The 13,479-nt window shown below is 46.5% G+C and overlaps 4 protein-coding genes and 1 non-coding gene across 5 annotated transcripts; 3 read left to right on the top strand and 2 right to left on the bottom strand.

Moving 5' to 3' along the window:
- Positions 1-580: 580 nt before the first annotated feature.
- FMAN_02157 (uncharacterized protein) lies at positions 581-1,606 on the top strand (the record flags this gene model as incomplete). Its single annotated transcript, XM_041835478.1, has 1 exon — positions 581-1,606. One exon carries the CDS (start codon positions 581-583, stop codon positions 1,604-1,606), a length of 1,026 nt encoding a protein of 341 aa, XP_041685638.1.
- A 4,306-nt stretch (positions 1,607-5,912) lies between these two features.
- FMAN_02156 (uncharacterized protein) lies at positions 5,913-7,336 on the top strand (the record flags this gene model as incomplete). The annotated part of the gene is made up of 6 exons (XM_041835477.1): positions 5,913-6,071; positions 6,128-6,164; positions 6,214-6,452; positions 6,503-6,726; positions 6,773-6,903; positions 6,951-7,336. 6 exons carry the CDS (start codon positions 5,913-5,915, stop codon positions 7,334-7,336), a joined length of 1,176 nt encoding a protein of 391 aa, XP_041685637.1.
- A 546-nt stretch (positions 7,337-7,882) lies between these two features.
- Positions 7,883-9,919, top strand: FMAN_02155 (putative phenylacetyl-CoA ligase; the record flags this gene model as incomplete). The annotated part of the gene is made up of 7 exons (XM_041835476.1): positions 7,883-7,925; positions 7,972-8,207; positions 8,254-8,619; positions 8,669-8,926; positions 8,973-9,135; positions 9,187-9,524; positions 9,587-9,919. The coding sequence occupies 7 exons, from the start codon at positions 7,883-7,885 to the stop codon at positions 9,917-9,919; spliced, it is 1,737 nt and encodes a 578-aa protein (XP_041685636.1).
- A 215-nt stretch (positions 9,920-10,134) lies between these two features.
- tRNA lies at positions 10,135-10,254 on the bottom strand. The gene has a single exon. It is a non-coding gene (tRNA).
- A 2,304-nt stretch (positions 10,255-12,558) lies between these two features.
- Positions 12,559-13,458, bottom strand: FMAN_02154 (uncharacterized protein; the record flags this gene model as incomplete). Its single annotated transcript, XM_041835475.1, has 1 exon — positions 12,559-13,458. The coding sequence occupies one exon, from the start codon at positions 13,456-13,458 to the stop codon at positions 12,559-12,561; it is 900 nt and encodes a 299-aa protein (XP_041685635.1).
- Positions 13,459-13,479: the final 21 nt, after the last annotated feature.

Raw genomic sequence — 13,479 nt, 5'->3', positions numbered from 1 at the left:
GAATCACCTTGATCTTATCGCAATGAAGGAGGCGACCCCCGAAGAGGTCCCACATACCCAGTAACCTAGGTAGTCATGCAGATATGTGCTACCATTGCACCAAAGCGGGCTTCTGATTGTTGATTATGAGATATGCATCTTTAATTGATACAATATGAACAAGGGCCATATGACTTGGGCAGCTGCTTCTAAGTAGAGTTCCTCCCTTAGAAGCCATGTAGTTGAACAGGGCGTATGATTTAGCTATATTATAAGTATAGATCTTGGCTATAAAGAGATGTCTCAATTTCTGGAACCCCTCCCTATCTTTTTAATAAATTGTGCATCAAGAATAGAGTTCACGGTAAGTGCATGATAAGTAGAGACATGAGAGTTACTGACGTTGTTGTTGTTCAGGCCTCGGAGATGCTTTCATCTGTAGACGCGTCGTGATTTGCTGCATTTTCTCCGCGCTAAACGGGGCGGGGAGGGTTGGAACTGATCGGCCAATCAAAGCCACTTTCTCTCAACGACCAAGCTGACAAGTCGTGCATTTCATTATCGCAGCAACTTACATCAACTCCTAGGCTCAGCTTTTGCGATGTCACTCCTACGCTTACCCACCGAAACACTAAGACAAATCTTTGATCAACTAGATTCGTCTTTCTTTCAAGAGGATCTGGGCCGCCTCACGGTCAACAAGAAGTGGTTCGATCTCGCTCTACCTGCATGCCTCAAGTGCATCGCCCTTTCTCGAGAGGCCCTGTGGAATCTAGTTGTTTCTAAGGAAACAAAAAGGCCTTCGTCGCTTGAAAACAACCTAGAAGCACTAAGTCTCGATCTCAGAGGCTACGATTCCGATCTCTCTAATGCGCGGGGTTCGACTTCACAGCCTAGGTCTCCCCAGGAGAACCCGGCCAAGGCGTGGGAAAGGGGCCTAAATGATGACCTTTCTCAGCTTGCCGTTATGGTCCAGCGGTCTCCTAGATTACGCACATTACGCGTGCGAGCCTGGAGTTATCCCTCGGCATACCGCTTTCCTCTGGAGGGCTATCTGTCACTATCTACTATGCGAGCATTGCTCTCGGTAGAGAACCTGGGAGTCCTGGTTCTGGATCTAGCTGGAACTTCTCTAGACCCTTCGGCACAGCAAGTGAATGAACATATCTGCCCATTCATTAGCGACCTTCTTCGTACTCTCCAAACACTCCATTTGCGCATGCGCAGTATCTGCCCTGATGTATTGAAAATCCAAGAACCCGATAAGAAGCTGAGACTAAGCGCTGTGGTCATCAATTTGAGTTTGGATACTCGCCAGTCGGATATAACGTCAGCGGCTCATTCAGTACCATGTGGCTCTCTGTTTGGCGGATTGATCCAACTGAGGGATGACATACAGAAACAGGCGGAAGTTCTTGTCACTCACATGGAGTCCCCAAAAACCATGAGGATTCTAACTCACACCCTTCCGCAGTTTGATACACTATCGCTGGACGTTTTGACTGGCAAGATAATGAGACTGGAAGACGATGCATCATGGGATGAGGATGGCAAAACTGTTCGGGAGGACTCGGAGCCAGAGTCCGAAATTTCAGACGAGGAATTTGACGGTTTCTTCGATGATTGATGCTGACCGGATGGTCAAGTTTCAGATCAACTTCCCACATTGGCTTGGCTTTCCATGCCTGCGGGCTGGCAATATCACCCGTCTGCCACTGAGCTTAAGTGTTTTTCTTCAGCTGATCTAGTCTATCAATCTAATCTACTTCACCTTTCCAAAGACGTACCATGTCAACTCAAGACCCGCGAAGTTCTATGCAGTTGGCTGGCAAGTATCGAATATGGGTTTTGCGGGCTCTAGGACCAGCTGCGAACATCCAGCTTCTCGCAACCAGTGGATTATGACTAAGGTCTACACTAAAGTCGGGGACCCATGTTGGTAGTGACTTGATTCTTCGTAAGCTCTCATCTTACTTCTGAGAAAAGCAATCAAGGTTGAGCTCCTTAGAATACAGGATGAGTTTGGTGGTGTTGATGTAAGCATCCTCAACGCTTTGGAATAATCTGGGAGAAGTTTTAGCCCTTTCTGCTTTACGTCATTCTCGGTGATGCCGATAAAAGCATAGACCTTGTCTCTGGGATCCGTGGCTTCACAGGCTCTGAACATTCTAGTAACGGTGTCTATGGGAAGTGGCTTTTTCCAGTACGATCGTGTGAGTCAAAATCCCTGGTGCCTAGACGGTAGGTGACCCCGCATAGTCTCTTGAAAAAGTTCGGAGTGGCTGAACTACCCGTGTATTTGTGGTTAGTAGTAAGAGTAAGCTTTCGAAGCCAAATAGAGTCACCGAGAGATCTCATGAATTTTGATAAGGCATCGAAAGGGATAGCGAAGACACCAAAGAGTGCATTTGACTTAGGGGCTAGGAGGGCTTCCTGTATGATCCATGACCTCTTGAACCAGGCTCGACTGAAAAAAGCCAAGCATTCCACGAGCTGTCTCTGGACTGATTGGCCGAAAACAGAGGATTTCGCAGCACTTTGGATCCGTAATGTCAAAGGACTTGAACATGTAACCATCAGGCCCGTCTAAGAATGGTTGAAGGAGTTGAATAGAATGAGAGATATACAAGAAGTCTGAGATGTCTTTCTGATAACCTTCAACCCATATCTGAACAGCGGCGCATTGGCGATATAATTGCCCCATAAGCTGAACCTTAGAGCTCTTTTCAGCAATACCAGTCTGGATAATGCAAAACTGATCAATCCAAATATACTCCGACATGTTTGACAATGGTGTAGAGACGGAGGCTCCTCTTGATTTGGTAAGATGATAGCGTAAGGCGATTAGAGCAGCCCACAAATTCGTTGTGACCTTGAATCTACGAGGAGTTTCTCATATTCCAGTGGAGGAAGATCCGTGGTATATTTAGGTACATTTGGCGGCTCAATGAGACTTATCTGAAGAGACCACATGATGCAGGTCGCGATCGGTGGTTATATGTTAAACAGAGTCGTGAATACTTAGAGATTTAGGGTAGAATATTGCGTTATAGAGTAGGCGATATGGCTGTCTAAGCAAGTGAATGGACTTCGGACAAATTCAGTAGTCACAGAAAGCAAACATAAGGGATTAGCTTTGTTTTATTGTTTGTTATAGAACTAGGTACTAACAGGTCAATTGCTATTTATCAAAACAGTTACTAATGTACCTGTTTATCTGATTAACAGTGAGGGCAAGGAGTATTTTGCCTGTATGTATCTTCTTGGTGTTCTTTACCTTTGTGGCCTGGAGGCTGAAGGCTCTTTTAACCTCTCAACCTTACCACAGTCTATCTGATCATACATGGTATGCAAGTAGACATCATGGAGGGCAGTAGGTATATTGACTTTACTTAATATGAATTTCTTTCCCTTAGAGTTAAGGCTGGAGCTTTATATAAGTCTTTGCCCTTGCAATAGTCGTCTGAGCCTAATAGCTTACTCAGAGCTTTATGCGATGGTTTGTGTCCTACGCGTGGGCATCTATTATCCAATGTAAGAAATGCATATGCCCAAATAACAGATAGGATCCAGAGTCTTTGAGTTCTCTCAGCTAGGGATTTTCTGTGGGTTTTACGTGCGCTAAAGATTTGGCCTTGTACCTGGACTACATAAATTGATTTTACTTCGAAAAATGTTGTTCTGCATGGCTTCTTCACTTTCTTCTGCAAAAGGGATAAGTAGAAACAGACTAGTAAAGAGTCAACGGCACATTGATTGACAATTAATGTGAAAACCGTTTGCTGCTTGACAAACTGGTTACCATGAATGGCTGAGAAAAAGGGAGTAGTTCCCTACATTGATTGCTTGACTGTATTAGATGTATGCTATAAGTTAATATAAATGTGATAGACGGTTGGACTCCATCAATACGACGACAAGAAATGGAAGCAAAAGCAATGCATTGCCCAATCCCGCGCTTAGATACAACAATTATCTTCGTCTATAATGAACGCTTTGACAACTATCTTTGCTTATTATCCATCCCAGTCTCATCCACTGCAACGTCGACGGCAACTGCGGCAAACCCGCTTGAATACGAACCCTAGTGAATTTTCGGATTCATCCCCTTGTCGCAAGTAAAAGGGGGCGCGGCAGCTAAGCCCAAAACCGATTGGACCATGTTTGGGCGGGAGAGATTCTTTTGAGATACGCTGTCGCCGATCGAATAGCATTCCCGTTTCATAACGAGGCTGCAGTTACATTGGAAGATGCGACGTATTGAGTCAGAACAAAGGGGCTTGTTGCTTTTATAGGAGCGTGTAATAGACTGATAGTGGAAGCGAGTTGGAGTCTGAAAGAGGAGTAGTTAGAGTCTTATCCCTCCTCGGGGAGCAAGAAAACACCAGACCTCAATATAAGGTATTAAAATAAACTCAGTAAAAGGTATCCTAAGCTTAGGCTAAATTTAGGCTAGTTTACCTAAGTCTTTTTGTCATTTAGGGCTAAGGTCCTGAGTTTCCCCCCCCCCCCCCCCCCAGTCCCTGTATTCTCCGACGGAGAGTTTGACTGCCGATGGAATTGGAGACGATGCGAGAATTTGCCGACGTTACGAGTTAAACTCTATCTACTGATATGTTTCATCGTTGTGCTATTCGAGTCAGTATCCAAAGTGCCGATATCCATGCCATGGCCACGGAACGTTCAGTCATCTCATCGCCAAACGCCCCAACGGCAATCATGACCTAATAAGCAGACTAGACCGTAGGCATCGAATCCATGACATCTTGAAATATCCAAATTACCTTTTACAAAAATTAAGCAAGGCTGTTGCGGATTGACCAAGTCCAAGCTCTGCCCTAATGTTTCGAGACCAAGAAATATGCATTCATAACAAGGAGATCCCTAAACCCCCGAAGCGAACCGCCCTCCCCGTCTCCATAAAAGCCCACAACGTTCATTTCGAGACTCCATTTCCCAAACTCTAATCCAAATACCGATGAAAGGCAAGACACATCCTTTCGGAGGGATTGTCTCTGTTTGAAGATGATCGACGATATACAATCACTCCGATTGGCTCGTCAGAAATAGTAGCTGTAGATCTAGTCTCGTTAATGACTCGTAGTGCCCGTCGGGTTTCAGCGGACCAACGGTTGATGCGCAAATTAAAAGCAAAGCAGCCTTGTTTAGTCTGAGCTGACGACACCCAATGTGGAGTGCCTTAGTGAAAGATGTGCACACTTGAATGCCGTTGAATTGCACAGACAATGGATGGTAGTGGCTGTTGTTAGTTCTCGTAGACGTCATGCCCCATCTTCTACTTCTATACATATTCTCGAACGGCATCTTCTAGCTCATAATATTCCATCTTCATATTGTCATCCTCGTATTCTCCACGATGCTACCGGATGCCCCATCTTCCGTGAGGACCTCCCAGATCAATCCTTGGAGAAGCCCAACTAGCGCCAGGGGCTTTATGTATGTACATACAATCTCACCACTCGGGTAACAAGTAGCCCACAAAAAGATCGGCATCGAAGAAATCCCAAATCCCATGTCCTTGAAAAAAACAGGGCAAGGCAATGCCGTTCACCGCTGGCAACCGATGACTCGTATGCTCAGCTGCTGCCCAGTTATATAGACAGCGAATGATAGCATGTCATATGCCGATTCTTAGTATAACGCCGGCCGTTGGATCTGCATAGAACATATCTCGCCCTAGTTAGGTCTTATCTCACAGGTCTAGTTCATAACGGTCCAAAACATCTGTGGATTCACTAATGCACGTACATGTCGATCCTGGATCCATGATTTGCCGCGGGAGCAGAGGTCGTATATGATCCCCTCAGCGGGCGGTTCGCTAATCTATTTGATGCGCCTCTTTTAATTCTTCTCTTTTTCTTTTGGCTTCTGAATCTTGACGATACAGATTGTGAAAAGACGCCCATTACAAGATGGAGACGACACCGAGGGAGTCGAAGCAGATTGATTTATGGATTTCTGAATTTGTCACGTTTGGGGCTGCGACGGTATTTATCGGGTTACGGTTGTTAAGTCGACGACTTACGAGGATTGAGTTCTGGTGGGATGATTGGTTTGCGATTGGGTGCTATGTAAGTTTGCGCCTCTACATGTAATTGACTTTGACTATAATACTAACTTCATCAAGTCTGTAGCTATCGCTTGGGTAGTGATCATTCCTATCTGTACGTCCCATTCACGTTATTCGCTACGACTGGATCTAACCTCGACCAGGGATCAAAGATGCTGGACTTGGACTTCACATTAACGACATTCATGGTCGCGGGACCAAGGCAGAGATATTGATGCACAACAGTCTTATCCTCTACGTCGCCGAATTGTTCTACGCGACTGCTCTTTTCTGTGCGAAAGGATCAATCTTGAGTTTCTACTGGCGCATGTTCCGAGTCACGAACATCAAACTTCCCATCCAGATCTTGGCCTGTTGTTCATTGATATGGATTATCATCCGAGTGAGTGGACCTGCAGCATACTGCCCATGATGGAAGACTAACAATAATAGACATTCATGGGTATCTTCCATTGTATCCCCGTGCAGCGCTTCTGGGATCCCTCTGCTGGAGGCTCTTGTGCCATAGAGGACAAAAAGTTCTTTTTCGGAACCATTCTGGTCCACGTTATGCTCGATATAGCCATCATCGCCCTACCGATTCTCCAGATTCGCAAGCTACAGCTGCCTGTCTTTCAGAAGATTGGTATCATGCTCATGTTTGTGTTTGGTATTGTGTAAGTTACGGCACTACCGTAGCTTAATTTTTACTAACTCTTGCAGAATTTGCGCTTCAGCTATGGTTATCATCGTGGCCTCGACCCAGTTCGATGCCACGTCAGAGGATCTAACCTGGAACTTGGTCACTATTGTCGTCTGGGCTTCTGTTGAAGTGAACCTTGTCACTGTATCAAGTATGTACGAAAGTCTTCATCTACGGAAACCAACTAACCGTGCTTAGCCTGTCTGCCTACCGTCCGTCCCGCCATCCTGTACCTCTTCACTTGCACCAACCCGACATCGACCATCGGCTCCGGTTCCAACAGCTACGGACCTAGCTACGGGCGCAGTCAGACCAAGAACACGATTCGACTGTCAACTCTTCCCAACAACAAAGACAACGACGAGTCAAGCTCCACTCATCAACTCGCCGATTCCGATCAAGGTGGCCGCGGTTCTTTGTCCGACTTTGAGAGTCACGCCATGGATCGATACCGCGGAAACGTTTCAACCGTCACTGGCCGTGCCCATGATCATGGTTCGGAGGAATTCAACACCGGTTCGCCATTTGGAGGAATCATGGTCAAGAACGAGACGACCGTTCGTATTTCGACGGCCAGGCAATAATAATGATAGCCAGAGGCAAGGTACATGGGGAGTGAAGGGTAACATAGGCAACGGGATAACCAATTCGACTCGGTGTATAAACGAGGAAACCGGCTCAACAGTCACGAAGCTAGAATATGTCTCAGTAGAACTTGATAGATTTTGTATCATCAAATATCACATTTTGCTACCAAACTATTGCTTTATCTCATTTTAAAAGTCTTTCAAACTGTCTTATCCGAAGCTGCTCTGTGATCCGAAGCTATCGGGTTTCGGGTTCGCGTTTGACCTTCGGGTTTCCTAAAGCCGAACTCCAACAGCTCCAGCAGTTAGTTAGAACGCATACCTTTAATGCATACATAGGATTATCTACCCCAGAACTTATTTGGACCTAACCCCAGATTTCCTTGCCGCTTGTAATTACCGTTGTTGCCCCGCAAGTACCTCGCTGAAGGGGCTCTGATCCGAACGCTCAGTATAAAGACCGTCCTCCGGGCCCACCCATTTGATGCGAACCACAGACAACACTACAACTCAGCTTCACATACTCTACTAGACTACACAAAAATGGTCTTCACACCTCCGTCGTGGGTGCCGAGCCTCCCAATTGGTATGAAATGATCCTCAGTCTATAGAAACAACGCTTATTATTGTAGATCCTCCCGACTCTATTTCGCTTCACGAATTCATGACAAGCGAGGCCTATGGCCGACTTCCGATCGCCAAATCGAGAAACCCATTAACTTGCGGTATCACGGGAAAGACATATTCCGTGATAGAGGCTCATCAACGAGCCGACTTCCTCGCCCGTGCGCTCGCTAAAAGACTCGACTTTTCACCCAACGAGGGTGTTGAATGGGACAAAGTCGTTTCCATCTTTTCTGTCAATACGGTAGGTTAGAAGTGTTTACGTCAACAGGTTAACTGATAATTTGTAGATCGACAATTTCACAGTTACGCAAGCTGTACACCGACTGAATGGCATTATCACACCCGCGAGTGCTGCACACTCTGCTTCTGACCTGGAGCATCAACTGCGCTCATCTGGGGTCAAAGCGCTCTTCACGTGCGCTAGCCGTCTGGATGTCGCCAACAAAGCAGCCAAGGCCGTGGGTATTCCTCAAGATCGCATATTCATTCTAGCTACGCCAGGCGACAACTCAAAACTGCCGTTTATAACAGTTGATGATCTTATGAAAGAGGGTGCAATCCTCCCGGAGTTGGAACCGCTGAAATGGGTAAAGGGTCAAGGTGCGAGGCAAGTCGCCTTTCTCTGCTACTCCAGCGGCACGTCTGGTCTTCCCGTAAGTGTATGAGGCTGTTGCGATGTGTTCACTTACTCACAGATGGCAGAAAGCAGTCATGATCTCCCATCGAAACATTATCGCCAATGTTCTTCAACTCACGATATATGAGAGCGTTTCCCGCCAGAAAGATGCAATCGAGACGCAAGCATGTCTCGGTGCTCTTCCTTTTAGCCACATCTACGGATTACTCATCATTTCATTTGCCAGTACCTTCCGAGGTGACGAAGTTGTTGTCCTACCCGAGTTTGATCTGGAGAAAGCCTTGATTGCCGTTCAAACGTACAAGATTGCTCACATGTTTGTCGTAAGTTGTCATCTATCTGGTACAGTCCAAACACTTACGGCTACAGGTCCCGCCGATTATTATCCGCATCATTCACAACAAGGCCCTGTGTTCAAAGTATGACTTGAGCTCCGTCCGCTGGCTGTACACAGGCGCGGCCCCTTTAGGCTCTGAGGTAGTTGAAGAGGTAAAACGACAGTACCCGAAGTGGCGCGTAGGACAAGGATATGGTATTCCATTAAAATCTCAGCTTTACTCATGGATTATGCTAACTTGGGTAGGCTTGACCGAAACTTGTACAGTTGTGTGTACCACGAGCGAAGACGACATCGACATAGGATCCTCGGGCTCTTTGGTGCCCTCAACCAAAGCCATGGTTATCAATATCGAGACGGGCGAAGAGATCACGGAGTACAACAAGCCGGGAGAGCTCCTGGTACAGACCCCCTCGTTGGTCCTGGGCTACATGAACAACGAACGGGCTACATCCGAGACATTCATCTGGAGAAAGGACGGCCGCTGGATTCGAACTGGCGACGAGGTTCTCATTCGGCTAGCGCCTTCTGGGAACGAGCACCTCGTGGTCGTGGACAGACTTAAGGAACTCATCAAAGTCAACGTATGCTTACCATTGCCTTTCTTATAATGAGAGGTCTGGAACAGTAACTGACACATGCACAGGGCCACCAAGTTGCCCCAGCAGAGCTCGAAGCTCATCTCCTCTCACACCCATACGTCTCAGACTGCGCCGTCATCCAAACACCCAACGACAAGGCTGGCGAGGTCCCCAAAGCATATATCGTCAAGTCGGAGGCTTGTGGTGGACAACCTGATGGTGTTGTCTCTCGCGCAATCTGCAAACACGTTGAAGATCACAAGCAGAGATACAAGTGGCTTGGAGGTGGTGTCGAGTTTATCGACACAATCCCAAAGAGTCCCAGTGGCAAGATTTTGAGAAGGCTGCTGAGAGATAAAGAGAAGGAAGCAAGGAAGAGCTTGGTGGCTAAGCTTTAGCTGGGAGTTCGCGTCGAGTGACTGGAGTCTGGTTGGCAAGACATAATATCTCAAGCTACTCTGATCCAATAAGCCGTCAGTAGAAAGACATTAAGAAAATAAGAATCAAACAAAGTAAATTTCAGAATGGACTTGATTGCATTGACCGCAGAAGCACAGGCAGTATCCATCCATATTAGTATATCTGCTATATGACAAGGAATGCAAAAAGTAAATCCCCGGTACAAGATTTACTCGTGACCTTTGTCTTTGCCTCAACGGGAGTTGGTCGGGTACTGCACCACAGAGGGCGACAGTAGGCAAAGACAATGTGCTAACCACTGCACCAACCGGGGTTTCTTGATGGTGGTTGTGAAGCATACTCTGACTTATGTATGGCTACGTACACTTGTGCATTTAGCGCTTTGTGAGTGTGCCTATTCAACTGTGATATGGCACATGCGATTTTACACCAAACTCTTCACACACGTTGAAAGGTACGCTTGAACTATTGTCAAACGCATAACATCACGAATTTTCGAGATATCGGGTAACTAATTCTGCACCAAATGGTGATTTACAGTAGGACAAGACAAGAGAATGATATCAATCAACTACCCTTAGTCCATAGGTCCTTATTTACGAAATTTTTGTCCACTAAACACAACACTTACATACCCAAACGCATTCCTGAATGATTTCTTCATCAAGGAATTTCTGTCACTTCTATGGATCACTGAGCTGAGAAGAAGATGAACCGCAGGCGCCCACACTTGAACAATTCTGGGAACGACCGCCGTGTATGACTTTACCGAAATGATCGGTGGAGATTGTCTAGAACGATACCTAGGTTGATTCCACAATTTGTTTCCACAACAAGACGAGTTGAGGCATGTGTTGGTAGATATCTTGCTGTGCAAGTTGACGTTTATGGAGGGAGTATTTGACTTGTGTGGAAAGTTTTATGAAGCCCTGAATCATCGCCAAAACTAGCCTGGATTGATGAGTCGTCTTATTGACGTTGAGGGGTTGTGACTCTCGGGGCTCTTCAGAATAACGAGGCTGAGTTGAGTTGATGGGATGTAGTCGGTTGTTGTGGACCTGAGTGGGCCTCCGTCCTATCACCATCAGCAAGACCCATAAATTTGACATCTCAGGACAACCTCACCTCTTGGACCTCTTCACGAGAAGATTTTGATTTCAATTCTTTCTCTCATTAGAGATACTCGAAAAATAGAGAGCGATGATTATTGGGCTTTGGACAGGGGAAGAGTTCTGGTCTGGGCTTCCGAGCAAGAAAACATTATTTGCTGTATTGAACCTGTGAGACGCTCAATCAACGGTCTGCTGTGGTTTTGTAACAGGTCTCACATCGCTCCTCAATTATATCCGAGCTCTATGAAACATACCATCACTGTCCAATTCGCCGAGGTTACCAAGCTCGATTCCTTTCAGCGATACAGCGCCAGATGCGATCAGGACAAAGGATGTGTTCAAAGTCGCCCATGTCTGGCTCAAAGCAATTACGTGAGCGTGAGCCTGAACATGTGCTGGCATTGGTATCTGATGGTCCAGTATGTCTCGTTGCCACTGGTAAATTAAGTGTTCCAGATTTCCACCGGAGGGGCACCGTGTCGGGGCGACAACAAGGCGTAGTCAAAAGCTACAACGCTTAGCATTTAGAGCAAAACCAGCGATACTGGTGCTTGAGAATTGCAAACTGTCCAGTTATTCACGGTCAGTAGAAAGCAGAGCTATCAAGAGAAGCGATGATGGAGTGCGAAGCCTGATATTGTGTGTGAGGTCCAATGTGGTTATATATAGAATAAGAAAACATATTACAAACTACCACAATATAGCTGACGTTGGCATGATTTACAGAGAGGTGCAATATCTATCGCAATAAGAAAAAAAAGCACCTTTGGTCGGTCCAAACAGGCACTGTCATGAAGTCAAAGCATTGAAAAAGCCAAAAAGTTTGGTCAGGAATGGTCTCACCCTCGTCAGGGGTCTTTGACTGGGTTCGAACGGTGTAGCCTCTAGAAGATGACCACCTTTCTCATAGGGTTGGGTATATGTCCACCTGACCACATCCCAGTTTCTTGTCGTGTCCCATTTGCTTAGAGGTGTTTTACTTGGGGCTATATACCTTATGCCGCTGTGTCACTGACTGCAGAACATAGATGCTCCTGGCACTGGCAGGCAGTGCTTCCCGCACCGCTGCTCAACCACACCGCAGAGATATGGCACTGCGATTTTATGAGAGTGGAAGCACAGTGGGGCACCACAGCGGCTTCTTCCCACCCTCCTTTGTCAGAGGGAGAGCCAGTCAAAGAAGAGTCAATATGCGAGGAGACTTTTGTAGCATGCTTATATTTCTTGCAACCTGTAAGTCAAGGAATGACAATACAGGAGTGGCAGAGTGATGAACATGTTTGGATGACTTCCGTGATATGCTTGAATGATGAAACAACGACACTGGGAATAGAAGAGATCTTTTTCAGCTTTGCTTTTTCACGAGGGAAAAACACTACTGTACATCAAAATATCTTGAAAAATCATCGCTGGTGAGTTCCCCTTGTCGTGTTACCATGGCATGACATGAACTTGTCTTCCACCCATTCTCGCCCAAAACGCTCTGATCAACCATCAACCTCCATTTACATCTCAGCAATATGCTCCTTCTCCAACTCCATCAAGTGAAACACCTGGCTTGGGGTGCAGTGGTGGTCGACGAGAACACGAAGACTGTTCGGGATCGAGACTTGGTTCTTGAGGCAAGTCTTCCAAACGTCCTTTAGGTGCGTGTAGGAGTCAAAGAACTCCTTTGGTGGGCTAGCTTCGTCGACTTGTTGTTCTCCGACCTCATGTGGTTTCTTCAAGATTTCTCGCCGAGCGCGCTTGGCGATGGCGCGATCGGGAGTTGTGAGTCTCTTAGCCAGGGTCTTCATCTGGCGGGTGTAGTCGCGTAATGAGATATTGTTATCCTCCAACTCATCGTCTTCGTTTAGAGCGATGGGGCTGTTCGGGATGTCGTCAGGCTCAACAGATAGAAGAGGCCTATCATACGGCTCAAGTTTTGGATACACTGGTCTAGGCGTCTTGTGTGTCGGGCCGAAGACTTGGCGAAGGATGTCCTCAAATCTGTTCACCTGAGGCATTCTGGTTGTGACTACCCAACAAGAGATACCACCCAATTGTTCGAGTTTCGCCACAGGCTTCTGGCAGGCTTCGTCAAGTTCGATAAGGAATACATGCGACCCAACCTCTGCGAACACTTGAATGGCAACTGATAGCCACTGGGTTACGTTGAGCTCGCCGAACACTTTGACTAAATATTCGTTTTTCTGAAAGAACTCTTCATTGTCAGGCTGAAGCTTTCGATAGGCTATCGCGGCAATTAGACAGCCCATGACGTGTGCTGGCGGGCAGACAATCTTGCTAGTCATCGTATGCAATCTGATGACTTTGAGTAAGTTCTGTCGAATGAAGTCCATGGCTTGGTAATCCTCAAGCTTTGTATGATGAAGTAGCCTGGTATGGCCGAGTCGTTCAGTCATGGCACTAGTATACTCTGACGC

This window comes from Fusarium mangiferae (genome assembly GCF_900044065.1).
Source record: "Fusarium mangiferae strain MRC7560 genome assembly, contig: FMAN_scaffold010, whole genome shotgun sequence".
Taxonomy (NCBI): Eukaryota; Fungi; Ascomycota; class Sordariomycetes; order Hypocreales; family Nectriaceae; genus Fusarium; species Fusarium mangiferae.
Note: the sequence above shows the minus strand (reverse complement) of the source record. Positions and strands in the feature narration are given on the sequence as shown.